This window comes from Cavia porcellus, unplaced genomic scaffold, assembly GCF_034190915.1.
Source record: "Cavia porcellus strain 051 isolate PalLab524CR breed Dunkin Hartley unplaced genomic scaffold, mCavPor4.1 scaffold_26, whole genome shotgun sequence".
Taxonomy (NCBI): domain Eukaryota; kingdom Metazoa; phylum Chordata; class Mammalia; order Rodentia; family Caviidae; genus Cavia; species Cavia porcellus.
The window spans coordinates 50,995,261-51,012,595 of record NW_026947509.1 but is presented as its reverse complement, the minus strand read 5'-3'; the positions used below and the strand labels follow the sequence as shown (position 1 = coordinate 51,012,595).

The 17,335-nt window shown below is 36.3% G+C and overlaps 1 protein-coding gene across 2 annotated transcripts in view; it reads right to left on the bottom strand.

Annotated features, from left to right (window-relative positions):
- Window positions 1–17,335, bottom strand: part of Spag16 (sperm associated antigen 16) — a 997,476-nt gene that overhangs the window by 487,257 nt on the left and 492,884 nt on the right. For both annotated transcript variants that reach the window (XM_063237454.1, XM_063237455.1), the window contains one exon: window positions 13,952–14,095. In XM_063237454.1, coding sequence (XP_063093524.1) covers window positions 13,952–14,095 — 144 coding nt within the window. The remainder of the gene's footprint in view (window positions 1–13,951; window positions 14,096–17,335) is intronic.

Genomic DNA, 17,335 nt, shown 5'->3' with positions numbered 1-17,335 from the left:
AGATGCAAAAATTCTCAACAAAATTTTGGCAAACAGAATGTAGCAAATCATGAAGAAGAATATACACCATGACCAAGTGGCATTCACTCCAGGAATGCAGGGATGATTCAACATACACAAATCAATAAACGTAATCCACCATAACAATAGAGCCAAAAATAAGAATCACATAATTTTTATAGATGCAGAGAATGCTTTTGATAAGGTCCAATTCATTCATATACAGAAAATTGGAATAAGTGGTCTTTACCTCAATCAACTGCCAGCATCATATTAAACGACCAACAACTGAAAGCCTTTACCCTAAAATCAGGAACAAGACAAGGATGTCCCTTACCACCACTCCTATTCAATATAGTGCTGAAATACTAGCCAGAGCATTTAGACAAGAGATAGAATAAAAGAAGTAAGGACAGGAAAAGAAGTTAAATTATCATTATTTGCAGATGATGTGATACCCTACATAGAAGCCCACCCAAACTCCATTGAAAGACTCCTAGGAATAATAAATAAATTCAGTAATATACCTGATATAAAATCAACACTCAAAAGTTAATAGCATTCCTATGCACAAACAGCAAACTCACTGAGAGAGAAATCAGAGAAGCCACACCCTTCACAATAGCATTCAAAAAAATGAAATACTTAGGAATCAGTCTAACAAAAAAAGTAAAAGATCTATTCAGGGAAAATCATAATACCCTGAAAAAAGAAATTGAAGATGATCTCAGAAAATGGAAAACATGTCTTGTTCATTGATAGGAAGAACAAATATTGTGAAAATGGCCATTCTCCCAAAACTGTTATACATATTTAATGCAATCCCAATCAAAATACCACTGGTATACACCCACAGACCTAGAGAAATCATTCCTAAAATTCATCTGGAACCAAAAAGACTTAGGATAGCAAAGGCAATTCTGAGCAACAAAGGCAAGGCAAGAGGTATCACAATCCCTGACTTTAAGTTATACTACAAAGCACTATACTAAAATCAGCATGGAAATGGAAATAAAACAGACCTGAAGATAAATGAAATAGATTAGAAGATACAACAACTACAAACACATTCGGCTACCTTATCTTTGATAATGGGGCCAAACACTTTCTTCACTAGAAGAAAGTCTCTTTATTAAATGGCGTTGGAAAAACTGGCTCTCCATACGCCAAAAACTAAAACTAGGCCCCTGTCTATCACCATGTACTAAGCTAAAGTCAAAATGGATCAAAGATCTAAATATTAAAACAGAAACTAAATCTAAATCTGCTAGAAGACAAAGTAAGTAGAAATCTTGAAGACGTAGAGGTACGTAGATAATTCATGAACAAAAACCAAACTGCATGAGAAATACCTCCCAGAATCAATAACTGGGATCTTGTCTTATTAAAAGGTTTTTGCATGTCGAAAGAAATCTCCAACAGAGTAAAAAGGAAACCCATGAATTTTGAAAATATCTTAGTCAACAGTCCCTCAGAAAAAGGACTTCTGTCTAGAACATATAAAGAATTTTAAAAAATCAGACCCCTGAAATTCAAAGACCCAATCCAAAAATGGGCATCTGAGATGAATACACAGTTCTCAGATGAAGAAATACAAATAGCAAATAAATATGAAAAAATATCCAGCTTCTTTGGTCATTAGAAAAATGCAAATTAAAATAACACTGAGATTCCATCTCACTCCTGAAAGAATGGCCAGGATAGAGAACACTGCCAACAACAAATGCTGGAGAGGCTGCAGGGAAAAAGGAACTCTTCAGCACTGTCGGTGGGAGTGTAGACTGGTGCAACCACTGTGGAAGGTCAGTATGGAGATTCCTCAAAAATCGAGATTGGAAGTCCCATCTGACCCAGCTATTCCACTTTTGAGCATATTCCCAGAAGAACTGAAAACATCATACCACAGTGATAAATGTGCACCCACGTTTATAGTAGCACAATTTGTAATAGCCAGATCTTGGAAACATCCCAAGTGCCCATCAACTGAGGAACAGATAAAAAAAAGATGTGATATTTATACAATGGAGTACTACCCAGCTATAAAGAAAGATCACATTGAGATATTCATATGTAAGTGGATGCAACTTGAGACCATACTCATAAGTGAAATAAATCAAACTCACATGTGTAAATGCCACATTGTCTCCCTAGTGTAAGAAATGGTAAGAGTACATTTGATACAAAATCCTCAATAAATACAGTGAATGAGTAAGAATCTGCTCAAAGGGGAAAAATAATATCTCAGGGAAAAGGAGGAAAAATAAAGGAAAAGTAAAATATCTAAATTAAAGTAAATATCAAGAAAAGTAAAATATCTAAGTGTATAAACTCAGAATAGCTAAGAGTGCTACTTAGGAAAGCTAAGAATGTGCTATAAACTATAAGTTCATAGAATAAATCAGTTAACATTCATAGGATTGGAATAATTTTTCATGTTTTTATCTGGTGACCTGAGAAATTCTTGAAGATCACCTTAGTTCTGTTCCTACCATCTTGTTTTGAAGGTCTATATTGTCATTGTTTTGGGCTCTTTGCTATTGATATTTGTCTTTTTGTTTCTTATTTTTCTAGTAATGTTTTGTTTTGCTTTGGTTTGGTTTTTCCCCCTAATACAGAAAGGATAGGTATACATGTAGAGGCTTATACATGTATAGAACTTCTCCTAAACAGTTTGAGAGAATTGATTATATTATGTGTGATGAAATGAACAGCTACTTTGAAGAAAAACAGACATTATGGTATCCATTGCTGATTCCATATTGTCATGCTGTGAAATCCAGTAATGCTTCTATTCTTTGTTCAGAGTATTTTAGTCTGTTTTGTGTTGTTTAATTTCAACATATATGAAGGTATGGACAGCTATTTTGAAGAGAATAAGAGATATTATGACAGCCATTGTTGATTTTGTTATTGTCTGATTTTAAAGGACTGTAATGCCTTCATTACTCTGTTCTGATTCATTTTATACTATTTTGTTTTATATGAATTTATTGTGTGTGAAGATATAGACAACTATTTAGAAGAAAACAAGAGACATTATGGCAGCCACTGTAGATCTCCTGTATCTTGCTCTGAAATCTGTGTCACTTACATGGTTTTCTTCTGATCTGCTTTGTTCTGTTTTGTTATTAGTTTTTTTGCTTTTTAAAATAAAAAAGAATAAACATCACATAGTTGAAAGAAAGTGAATTCAGTGGTAACTGGGACCTCAAAATCTGTCTAACAATATTATTACTCAGTCAAGCCACCCAATTAAAATAACTTAGAATATTAATAAATAAATAAATAAAGCTCTTGAGAGGTAGATATTATCATAGATCACTTAGGTGGGTCCAATACAAACCAAAAATCTTTCAGATGAGATAGGAGCTCAAAAAGACAAATGACATGGTCACAGCACATGAGGAGAGATGGGAAAGAGGGACAGAGAAAGCGAGAGAAAGAAAATCTAGAAGATGCTATATTTGTGACTCTGGAGCTAGAAGGGGACTAAGAGCTGACGAACATCAAAGAGACCCAGAATCTGGACATGACAAAGAACTGGTCCCATCAGTGGGGTACCAGAAATGAATGCAGCCTGGTACACCTGTTTTACATGCAGCATAATTAATTTCTGATTTCTTACTTTCTGAATAATAAGATAACAAGTTAGTGTTGTTTTAAACTGTTATATTTGTTGCAATAAAAATAACTAATAAAAATTTAGAAGTGCATGAAGTCAAAGTAAAATAACTACTGAAAAATAAAATTATTTGACCCATTCTTAATAGTAGAATAACCAGGAATAAGAATAACAAAATATATAAGACGTAATACCAGAAACCTAGTAGACTTCACAACTATCTATATAACAGCCCAAAGTGCAATTGTATCCTTTTCACATGAACACTGAACATCCTAATATTTCATGTTAATGAATACAACAGGATTTCATAAATTTAATAGTGTTAAGTCACGTGAAATGTTTTTCAGCCATGATATAATTAAAATGGAACTCAACTGACAGAAAGAAATATTAAAAATCCACAACTCTATGGAAATTGAATCACACACTTCTAACTAGCCAATGGGCCAAAAGAAACTTACAAGGTAAATCAAAATTCATTTTAACATGAATAGAAACAAAACTTACAGGACACACATACAAAAACTTAAAGGACAATTCTAGCACTGTTTGGGAGGAAATTCACAACTATAAATGAATTACTACACATACTAAAAAGAATAAAGATCTCAAATGCTAACCCAAGCTTCCACTTTAAGAAAGCAGAAAAAGAAGATAAATCAAAAGCAAGCACAATGAAAGGAAAGAATAAACATTAAATTATAAATAAAGATAATAAAAAATTAAAACATATAAAACCAACAATAAACTGGCTCTTTTAAAAACTTGAAAATTCTAGCTAAGTTGTTCAATTAAAATATTCATATCGAATTATTACAATGAATAACTATATGTAATATGGCTAGTAAATTATCAGAATAATAAAAGATTAAAAGGGGAAATTGTGAACATCATTACAACAATTTGCCTACTAATTATAAAGCTTGGTAAAATGGACAATAGCTTATAACTGAATTAACAATCAAAACCTTTCCACTGACAAAAGCTCAGAATCAGATGATTTCACTGGTAAATTCTGCCAAGTATTTAAAGAAGAATTAACATTAATTCTTCCAAAATGTACAAAACATCTCCAAATTGATCCTATGAGGCCAATATTGACTGGATAACAAAACCAGAAATGTTACAAGAAAAATATAGACCTTTACTTCTTAGGAACACAGATGTAACCAAATGCAGAAGGATTTAATGAAATCCCGTGATCAACGTGTTTAACAAATTATTGTAGGTAAACTTTCTCAATTTAAGATAGACATATACAAAAAACCTACAGCTAAGAACATGCTTAATGATGAGAGAATAAAGTCTAGCTTTACATCAGAAGTCGAGGATGTCTGGACTTGCCACTTGGATTCAAAAATTATTTCAGAATTTTCAGAACAAGTAATAGGAAAAAGAAATAAAAGGAATCAAGATTTGAAAGGAAAATGTAAAATTATCTTACTTTGGGAGTGACATCATCTTAAATACAGAAATCTACCAAATACTAAAATAAATGAGCTCATTAAGGTTAAATATTGAAATAAGAACAGTATGAAATAATCACATATATGCACTAGCACTGTACAGTTTGAAGATCAATTTTTTTGGATACTGGAGATCAAAATTGGAGATTAAATTTTTAAAAAACAATTCCATATGCAATAGTATCAGAAATATAAAATATTTGGGAATAAATTTATCAATAGCTGTATCAGGCAAGTATTTTTGATTTGCTTTTGCAGCATGCTGCAAGTTACCACAAACTTGATGGCAAACAAGAAGAAGGAGGAGGAGGAAGAGGAGGAAGAGGAGATATCTTCTGAAGGTTCAGATAGCTCTGAAGGTTACAAGCTAAAATAAATTTCACTGGGCTGAACTCGTGTTAGAACTATTTTTCACATTCTGCCTTCCCCCTCCTACAAGAGAGACTTGCAATTACAGTGGACCCACGTGGACAGTCTAGGATCCTCTTCCTATCTTAAAGTCAGCTAATTAAAAATATCTTAATGTCATCTGCAAATTCAACGCCACCTTGTAATAGAACCCAAGATAGCAACAGGTTCTGTATGTTGCTGTTTCATGCTTTCTGGTTTTGCCATTGTTGAAAAACTGACATTTAAAATAATAAGTGGAAAAACTGAGGCCAGATTTCCTTCTCTACAGCTTTTGCTGTTTGTTTTAGTCCATTTTATGATGCGACAGCAAAATACCTGAGGCTGAATATTTTAAAGAGAGGTTCATGTGATGTGCCTTTCTGGAGGTCCAAAACTCCGGCACTGCCAACAGTTTCTGCTAAGAGTCCCAGGGCAGATGGCATCATGTGGCCAGAGCTCACATGAGGAATGCTAAAGCAAAAGAGATCGCTTGGGAAGAAAGGAACATGAGACCAGCAAGGGGTCACCCCGGTTAAAGTTCTCCAAGGGGCCAGTCTGCTCAGTGAGACTTGGACCATACCTTGAAACCAACATCAACTGCTTGACAGGCACGGTAATATACCCTCATTTCCCACTATGCTCTGCCACTTAGGGGCACCCAACTTTTCACACCGTTACATTAGAGAATTAAGCCTCCAGGGATACTTTTCTAGGTTCGCTTCATGCTCAGCTAGTAATTGGAAGCTAACGATGCTTGGACCCAATAAAGTCAGCCAGTCTCGGTGCATGTCTCGTGTGTATGTGAGGACACAGCTTCAGCACTCGGGGCATTTACTGTTCAGCTTCAGCCTTTGCTTTCTGCCTGATCAAGTGCTCAAGGTCAGACAGAGGTGAGCAGTACACCCTTCCCAGGTCCTTGCCAGGCATGCACACAGACCCTGATGCGCAAGTCTCGCACATTCCTACAAACACATCAGAGAGTTTCCGAATCCCCTAGGAACATTCCGTAATCCAGATTTTCTGGATAGAAACATGGAAAGTTAAAATCTAAACACTATACTATTCTTACTCAGATTCAGCAATATTTCTTGAATACATGTTTCTTTGATTGGTTAGTTCTAGAATTGTGAAAAAGTTGATTTTGACGAGTTTTTCCAGTGTCCCCTCTGCTTCTATAGAGGAGTATATTTTGTGATCTTAATTGTGTCATTCTGGGAGTGCTTATTACTGAGTCCCTATTACTGAGTCTTGATCAAATTTTATTCTTCGTATAGTATAGTATTATTCGTAGATTTTGAATTTTATGATTCTATGTCAAATAAAAGAGTAGTATTATGTCTGGGGTTCCTTCAAAAAGTGATTTCCACAATAGCAAATGGTATATATGAAAACGTGTGTGTGTGTGTGTGTGTGTGTGTGTGTGTGTGTGTGTAGTTTGACTATTAGAGACTGAACCCAGATCCTTTGCAGACAGCTATATTTCCATCCTTCTCTATTTTTTTTTTTTTTGAGACAGGGTTTTGATAAGCTGCTATATTGCCCGGAGTGGACCTGCCTGGCAATCCTCCTGCCTCACAGTCACAGAGTAATGGGATCACAGGCAGTACCACCTGCCTGTTCCTAAGGTGGCACAATACCTACTAGAAGACAAGGAGAAAGTAGCCCCGTTTCTGGTGAAGCAACTTTAATTATATTATATTCATCTGAATTAGACAAATATTTGCCCATTTCTGATAATGTTGCATTGACCTGCTGTGTCCCAGGGGTATGTGAATAGGTAAAATCCAGACTTTGCCCTTAATGAACTTAGATAGTGCCTAAGATTTTTCTTCTTAGGGAGAAATGGGGAGAGAGACCAAAAGGCATGTAATCAATATTGCTTTCAGAGAAAATAACATCTTGTTGGCGTTTGCTTCTGAAAACAATAATGACACACTTTTACTACATATTTACCCTGACATCAGGACTGCGCTAAATGCTCTGTGCTAAATGCTCTGTGTACATTCTCTCCTGCAGCCTCCATGACAACTTTATGGAGAAAGAGATCTTCATTTTCCAAAGTGCATCTGAGACAGTCAGGTGTTAAATAAAGTAACTGAGCAAGTCCTGCCCCACTCTACTCATGAACAACGCTGGCTTTAGAAATTACAGTTATGTACAGGCAGATCCCTACACTTACGAAGGGAAATGGGAGCAGTCTTTCCAAGGTTCATTTCTTTAAAACGGTACATAAAGTTCTACTTTAGAGTGTAATTAACACCAGCAGCCACCATAGATGAGCCTTTCGACCTTAAAGGCTAAGACGAACAAGGCAGAAGCCCGACAAATCTTGACCATATTGCAGGTCAGCGGAGGACGAGCTGCCCTCCTCCATCACAGAGCTGCGTCTCTGCTGCTTGTGGTCTGAACGCAAAGTGGGAAAAGACTCCTGCAGGAGGCCGACTGGCTCTCCGGTGTACTGCAGCTGTCAGTATCACTTTCATTCACGTTTCTTAGACAGCATCTAGCCATATGGCCTGCACTCAACTACAGAAAACACGAGGATCCTCTGGGTGGAGGAAAAAGAAACAGAACAGAAATACTTAGCATTGTCACCACTGGGTACACTTCCCATACGTGACACATGGCAGATGCTCTTTAAATGGTACCTGCTGTCAAGATTCAATCCAGCCCTTCCAGAGCACAGAGAGAGCTCACGGTTCAGTCCTTTTGAATTTCCCTCCACAATATTAATCAGTAACTGATCAAATATTAAGCTATCTACTACTACTACTACTACTAATAATAATACACACAAGTACACACATGCAATAGTGTAAAAGATAGAATGATGAGCAAGGTGTTATCTGACTGTTATGTCTAGAAGTTCCCCCAAAGCCTCATGCAGTCATGGGGTGGGGAGCTTTTCAGAGGTGGCTGGATCCACAGTGTGGTGCCGGGATCAAGGATGAGTGATTACTAAATCACTCTGTTGATTGGTTTGGCACAAATCTGGCTGGGTTGAGGATGTGAGCACTATACTCATCCTAGGGCAGGTAACCTGCGAAAAATATAAGGGACAGAAAGCAGGTGAATGTGCTGCTGCCTGGCAGCTTGCTGTGGACTGTTTCTCCTCTGCCATGGCCCTCTGTCTTGCTACTCTGCCTTGGAGCCATTTGACTATGGCTATAAGTTGTGAGCCAAATAAACTTTTTCTTCCTTAACTTTGGGTGTGCAGTATTTTGTCTCAACAAGGAGAAAAGTAACTAAACCACTGACAAAAAATACTTAGACAATACAAAATGTGCTAACCTACTTTCAAGTATTAAGAAGCTAGAATTAAACTTACAAGGCTGACTTTACATGAAGAAATGTGGTTTTCACTGAGCTGTGGGATTATAAGGAACTTTTAAAACTTTTCCCTATTATAATCATGCATTCCTGTTAGAATTAGACAATTTTTAAAATTATTTACTTAAGTATGCTGCTTTCAATGGACTATGCTTTTCATGTAAAGTTGACTATATTAAGAAAAGAACACATACCTCTTCAAAAATATATAGCAGAACATTGTTATTTAATAAGTACATGTCAAAGTTATCTTGGCTAAAGTCTAATCTTGTTTCTAGATTATGGAAGGATCCATCTCTGCAGGCTGAAGCAGGTCATCACTATCTTAGGGAGATGATTTATCAATGTATCCATCATGCTTTCAAATTTAAACACTGAGTTTTATACTTCTACCAAATACAGAGGTTATCCATACTTTCTTTTTGATAACTAAAAGATATACTTGTCAAGAAGCTTTCAGACTATGGTTTTAGGCACTACATAAATATGTGAATAGACAGCTTATAGAAGAAAGAGAGAATATGAGGTATTTGGAGGGGTTCATTTATTCACAATTCATAAGTCAGTTCATAAGGGTGGAAGTTATGTTAAACAGGATGCTGCCAGCTCTACTTCTGCCTCAGGCAGTGAACTCAGTATAAAATGCAGCACAGTGAAACTGTTTAAATCACTAATCCCTCTGCTTTCGTTTAGAGATACGCGGAGAGATACACACTGCTTCACATAATAAGCTGTGGCCAGACAGAAGAAAATGCAACCTCAAGCACAGGCACACCGGACATTGTGTTTACATTCAGAACTATGTTGCTGGTATTGAGCGAGTCTCTGCTAATGGTAAATGTCAACTAACAGACAGAAGGTAGTATCATGCGAGTCTTATTGATCCATTAACAGTAACCTGGAGACTGATCTGCCCCTCTGAGTCGCAGCCACCCACAGCTAATCAGAATGGGTCCTCAATGATAAAACATGCTGTGGATAAAGAAGTACAAGCACTATGTAGATTATTTTTTAAAAGCAGTTTTTTGGTGTTTTTTAAAATAATTTTTCCTTCTAATATATAATATCAAATCTAAAAAAAGAAAGAATAAAGTGAAAAAATAAGGAACACCCTCTTGTGATGCATAATAACAATAGGATGAATTTGGCATCTTTTTAAAAGTAAGATTTACATTTTTAAGAACTAAGAAAAGCTGAACAACATTCACATTCTTCACTTCAGTTGTGTTACGTTCTCCCTTAGTTTATAAGTATTTCCATATTTAACTGGATAAGAACTAAGATATAATCTTCCCAACTCATATGTCATGGTTTTCTGACATTTTTCTAGTGGCGATTGGTATAATTCAGATATCATAATGGATTCTTTGTAGTTATTGCATTAAACTCCACCAGTTTTATAACAATTCCTGAGGCTCTTTTTGCAGGAGGGAGCAGGTCCTAGGGATCAAAACCAAGGCTGCAGGCATGAGTTACCCCTGAAGTACTTCCCCAGTCCTGCATTACCTTTTTAAATTTTCCAAATTTTTGTTAAGAAACAAAACGTATTAAGTGTTAACATGTATTTAGTATGTTGTCAGGTAATAGCATTTGGTTTTTCGGATACAGCATCAAGCCTTCACCTCAACGCACTTAAAAGTGTACATTGTTTGTGTTCCCATTTTACAGAAGAGAAAACTGACAAGATGAGAGAAAGTGAAATTAGGATTCCCACCTGATATTCTGCTTTTAAAGGATGACACAGCTTGTCCTGGGTCACTTTTCAACATCATGCTTTCCATTCTTTGACTACTGCAAAGACAGCACCAATGCGATCCCTTTCATTGCTCCACTCCTTAATCATTTTGAGTAAACCCCTTTCGACAAACAGTAATTCTTCAGTCTTCCGAATAAATCCAAAGGGCGGTTTACCTTACCAATGTGTGATCACCATCTAGTGGTCAATTTGTGTTAGCAGCAGGTTGCTCGGTAATGAAAATTGCACACGTTGTTCCTGATGCTAAAAGTTCCTACTAAGGAACTTAAAAACTTAGATACAACCAGAACGAATTCTCCTGTAGGAAAGATGGCAGTGACCGGCTGTATGTACATATTCTGAATCAATAAAGCCTTTGGGAAACTCGTCATAAAATATTTTACGTTCCTTAACTTGGATAAATCTGCATATATTACATGGAATTTATAGTTAACATTTCCCACGTTCATTTTGCTTTTTCAAGTTACACATGTATTAGAACATGTCAACGGTAAGATACTTTTTAGTAAAAAATAATAATCATTCTTAAGGACAACAAATGTGGCTAATATTCACCAATTGAAGAAGAAAGAGTTGGGGCAGTCATGTGCTTTTTGTTAATTTTAGTGCTATCTGTGTTTGCCTGGTGGGTTGTGTGTTCCCGTTTTCATACATTCCCTGTGAAAACCCACGTGTCAGTTGGCCTTAACTCAATGGCATCCAGCCCTCACAATAGGCATGCAGGTCTTTGTTATCAGCTTTCTTCAAAAGCCACATCCCTTGTCAATTTCAACACAGGAAATGTAGCAGGCTTAAGAGACAGAAGTGCTAGATTTTATATAACTACTGTAAATAACGTTCAACACCTATCACAAGATATTCTTATATCCGCACTATTTATACATCCTGTGCTTTCCACGTTCAAACCTTGTCACTGTGCACTGCGTTTTTTAAACAAACAACTGAATTCCATTCTCCACACAGTCTTGAAAAGTTTTGTGCTCCTATGTGTGAAATGGGGCTCTAGTTGTCATGCTTGTACTGTATTTGTTACATTTTGAAGGCTGTTTCTGAACTATGTATAAAGGCATTCATAAAGCTTCCTATTTATTTTCTAACCCTTTCAAATTTTAATGAACCTAAAAATTAACTTTTCTGTATCTCAATTATTTCTTCTTCGTTTTCCTTTTCCATAATGTTCTAAAACTGCTAAAGATAGAAATTCAAAATGAGACTTTAAAAACTCAGTTTCTTTCCCTGTTTTTAATTTACTCTCAGCATTTTTTCCATGCTAACAGAACTGACAGCTGACAATATTTAATTACATAAATGTATTTTATATATACTTCAGTGCCTGTATATGAATTTTATCCTGAATACAGATTTGGGTACTTTTGTATAAGGATTTTGGTTGTAGTTATTCATCAACTAGGAACAAAGAGTGTACAGTTCCTCTTTGGCCAATACTTACTCAATTCTGATTAAAGTATCATATTTAAATTAAATTTATTTTATGCTTGATTTTTAAATTATAGATGAAGATAGATACATCTTTAACAATAAACTATTATTTACTGATTATGTGACACAAGCCAATGTAAAAATCAAATATCACAAATCTAAATTTTTGAAAGCACAAATTTTAAAAACTTTTAAACATCAACTTTACATATTGATATGCATTTAATTTATTTTTATGTGTTAGTATGTGCACAGTAGATAAAATTTACATTCCTTGCATATAGTTTGTATGTGTACATGAGGCTTCTTAATTCCTTCTGTCACTTCCTTTTTCTTCTCTCCCTCCCTCTCCACCCATCATCCCCCTTTTTTTTAATATACCTATATCCTTCATTACTGACTTACATACATTAAGCTTTATACAATGCTGAGGTCTGACATAAAACTTAGAATTTGTCTCTAACAAATAAAGTAAAAAGAGCCTTTGAATTGTTGTTTCCAATAATCTCATCTGTTCTACATTAATTCCACAAAAGGAATATTTGCCATTTAATATTTGCACTGAAATATGCTGATGTTTAAGTGTATTTTCCCCCACTGCACTTGCTTCACATACTGAAAAAAAACCTAACAGTAGAGAAATATTTTACTACAATTCTGCTATAAGCAAACACTGAATGTAAACTCGTATTATGAGTGAACAATGGTGTATCTCTCCTCACTTTAATTTTCAGTAATTGAATGGGGAAACAGGAAGATCTATTAGAAGGATCATTGCTGGCCAAGCACTAATGAGAAAATCTCTGAGTCACTCGCTGTCATGGTAACAAAGCATTATCAAATCTGATTACTATGCTCCCTAGCTTCTTCAGTGACAGGCCACACTTCTAATTGTATTGTCTCTTTGCAGCATGAGCTTCAGGGTTCTCAGAGGTGAGCAGGTGTGCATCAGATAAGGAGTGCACTGTGTGTTCACAAGCTGAGTTCAAATATTAGTGCTAAGGGTGAGGTAAACTTTGGGAAGATTTTCAAAAATTGCAATTAACAGCCTTAGTTCAGTCTTGTCATTAAATTATACACTTATGAATAGTTTTTTAATCTAATTTCACTGATATTCATACCAAGCAGAAAGATTTGTAAAGAAAAAGGAATTTAGTGCAAACACAAAAATGAGCCAGGAAGAACTCTTCCTAAAAACAAAATTCCCAAACGGAATGAAAAATTTAGAAATTGCATCAGCGATTTCAGGTCTCCGAAAGTGACTTTGCCAAGCAGTGTTACGAAAAGACAGATCCAAGAATGTTGAGAAATGTGAAGAATGACAAACAGCAGAACATAGTCAGGATTGGCAGCCAGAGTGGACTCCAAGGGGCTGGCAGTACTGAGCCCACAGAAGCGTGTGTTTCAGTGTCCTTCCTTCTAGGCCCTTAGTCTTTGGGGTACAAAAACTCAGTGCACTTCAAAAATTACAGAGCTCAATGTTTCCAGAACTGATGAATTTTTTTAAATATATTGAGTGTCACTGAATTTTTAAAGAAATCGATCGCTGCCTTCTGATCCTTTCCCGGATGTGACTTAATTCCCCAAGGAGAGCCTGCAAGATTAGCAGCAGCAAAGCAAACACTGGCATGCATTAGGGACTAGAGACCCATGCACCTTCTCAGGGCTTGGGGGCATAAGCAGCATTCATGATGCTTGTTCTAAGAAGCTTATTACTCTTGTGAAATGCATCAGCACATGGATGAAGTTTTACATGTACTATATATCAAAAGCAATCAATCTAAAGTCAATATAACGAAAGTCAACGGCACATTTATCTACACGTTTCTGAATTCAGCAGAGGATGTGTCGCTACAGAGAAGCAGTCATCAAAGCCAGCAGAGAAAGCAAACAAGCGCGTTCCCTGCAGGAATGAGACCCCAACTAGGGGTTTTGGGCACTGACCTGGGATGGAAGCAGCAGTCGGACAGCCAGTCAGTGTGGCCATGTCCCGTGAGAAGCACTTGGCCCTTCGGGAGGCTCACCACCTTCCAGACGTGATCCTCCCCACAGGAGACCAGGACGTCTTTGCTGGGGTGCATGAGGATGCTGTGCAAGGAGAGAGAAGAATGTTATGGGGTGAAAGAACAAGTGTTTTCAGGACTTTAATAAACACCATGCCAGTGGTTACCCCATAGAACCTAGCCCGGAAGACAGAGAGAACAGGGTCTCCATCCCTGCTCCAGCTTTAACAGTAGCAGCTTCGTGATCTTCATTAATCTAATCAACTTCACGGGACCTTGGATCCCTCAATTCAAAATGAAGTCATTGAGTTAGGTGATTGTGCCTGTCTACTTCCGGTTTTAAAACAATACTTGATTTTTGTTGTAGGGAAGGCAAAGTATACCCATGTATTTCTTGTGTTAGGATATTTAGATCAGTGATCATACTTATCATAAAAAATCAAAATTCTCTCCACACTATAGAGTATCTTAAATCAGGCATTATCCAGGAAAAGACTATGAATCACAACCACATTAGCACAGTTCTACAATAAATACTATAAATGAAACATTAACTCCATGGCCCTCTATCTACACAAAGCAAAGAAGACGCAATTCTGTGCTAATACACCACTTCAACTGGCTTCAGTCAATGCACAGTACACAAATTACGGTAATGAATTCAAGGCGCATAAGACAATTCCTTCTCTATACAGGCATAGAGGGAAATGAGAGAGAAGTATGCAAAATTAATGATTAACACATTAAGCACTATGGTTTGAACTGCCTCTGATCATTGTAGCTATTTAAATATTGGAACTAAATTATTCCAAATTCAAGAGTCTACAAGGTTAATGCCTGATATTTTATCTATGGCAATGTCTTAATCTTATTTATATAGAGTTTCATCTGTTCCTTACAATAGAAAGGGGAAAAATTTCTCCAGTGTGAAGCACTTATTAAAATACCAGCCTAAATATTAGCAACAAATTGTTCAATTTCAGTTTGGCCATCTCCACTGAAAGATACACATTTACATACCTTGATAGCACAATGAAACAAAAATGATTTTAAAATAGCAATCGCACATTCATCTCTCCCAAAGTCTACTTTATGGATTGTCTTATTATTTTCTTCTGCAACACAAAGACTTTAGGAAATCAATGTTCCTAAGAATTCATGGTTCTAGTCCCTACCTAAACAACTGCAGGTCTTACAAAAAAGCATGACTTTTCTTGATATATATCCCCTTCATTGATATCTTTAAGCCCCCAAATTATGAAGTGAAATATCATTTCCTTGGAATACACTACACATTTCTGGACATTAGCTAGTGTAAGTGTTTGATTTACAGCCTTGCAACTATTATGGACAAGACCTTGTTTCTAGTGAAACACTGTTTCATTTTTCTGCTCAAAAAATACAGTGGAAGTAAAATTATTCATTTCCCAATTCATCATCATGTTGGTTTGTACCTTTCAGAACCCCTCCAATTCAAGAAGGAAATTTATTATAGCGCAAACTAGGTATAATGTACATTTATGGAACTTAATTAGAAGAAAAATATGAAGAGAGGTAAAAATGTCAGATGGAAATGAATTCTACAGTCAAACATACACACGCAGGCAAACCAAATCCTTGAAGCTACTGAGTTTCATGTCTGTCGGCGCACAGCTTTCCTGGCACACACATGCACACTTTGACTAGATGACAGATTACCCTCTTTAAGAGAAGATAACTAAAATCATTGGTGTCTTTAAGAATTTTAAAAGAAAAGTTTCCACAATGACTTCTGTGAGGGGAGCTGTTTGTGGGAGTTAAAGAAAACATATTTTCTTGTAAAAACCCAGTCGTGACCATGCAGTTTGTGTTTTTTCTTGACTGTCCTCATTTCTTCTACCTTGGTACCTCCCCTCTCCCGTGGCAACTTTCAATTCCAATCCACATGAACTGATTCTTCTCCTACCTAGGAAACGGCCTTCCCTCATCTAAAGGGTACATCGGAGGTCACCAGTAGATGGAGAGGTCCATGGATAGTACCAATCTCTGCACATACCGTGTGTTCTGAAACACGCATATCTTGTATAAAAGTAAATTTATTCAGTACACATGAGGTTCAACAAAAATATAACTAATGATAAAACAGGACAATTATAACACATTTTCTGTTCACAAATTTATGCTTTTGCTCTATTAACTGAGAACGATATATGACAGCCATAAATTCTGAAGTTTGAGATGTGACAGCAAAACTGGCAAAATTTCTTTCTTCACAATTTCACGGACCAACAGTTTATTCTGAATCAAGATTTTAGCAGCTATGATTTTAGCAATCATTTTCTTATTAAGTCAAGCATTTTCACCTTGGCACTTGAAGCACTGAATGGCTTCTCTTTAGCACACCCAACTTGCCAGTGTCAATTTAGGCCTGTGTTAAATAAAATAAAGGTTATACGAACAGAAACACAAGCTGTTGAGGTAGCTCAAGTCAATCTGGTAACACAAAGGCTACTGAGTGACTAAGAAGCAGGTAACATATAAGGGATGTGATTGAAAAATATGGTGAACGTTTAAGTTAAAAACTGTTACAGTATAAGATACATTGCCATTAATCCCCTCATAATACTGTTGCTCACTTTGTTGCATCCTGTCATCTGTACCACTCTGAAGTAGTTCTCAAAGCTTTTTTCTGTCGTGTCTTTAGTTATGTGGTTTGGCTACCTCAGTGTCCTTAGATGACTCAAAATGTTTCCTGTGATGGTCACTGTGACTTTGGGGAGAAGTCACAAACTTCAAAGAGTGAGATCCAGTGATAAGGTGAGTGAGCCTTCTAGCAATGCTGTTGAAGCTGCCTTTGCTTGGATGGTACTCTCCTGGGATTTACGGTGTCACCTCCTAAAGACTCTCAGGCGCGAGGTCTTCCATAATTGCTGCAGAAAGTGGCACAAATGATGCAGTAAGAGAGCTTGAAGAATTGGGAGCTTCTTGAGGGAGATTGATGACAATGTATCATGCACTGCAATAAATATTTTTAATGTGAGTATTACCCTATAATTTTGTTCATTCTCGCACAGAATGGACATGCTGGGAAAAGGGATGATTCACATCAGGAAGCTTGGAGCAGGACAGCATGAAATTTTGTTACACTACTTAATAGCATTAGTTTAAAACTTATGAATCATCTATTTCTGGAATTTCCCATCTAGTATTTTCAAATTACAGTTGATTACGGGTAACTAAAACCATAGAGAGAAAAGATATAGATAAGGGGGCTCTATTAAGAAAGTACACATACAAACATGTATATATCATCTAGAAATTCTGATAATTCTGCATACATTTCATT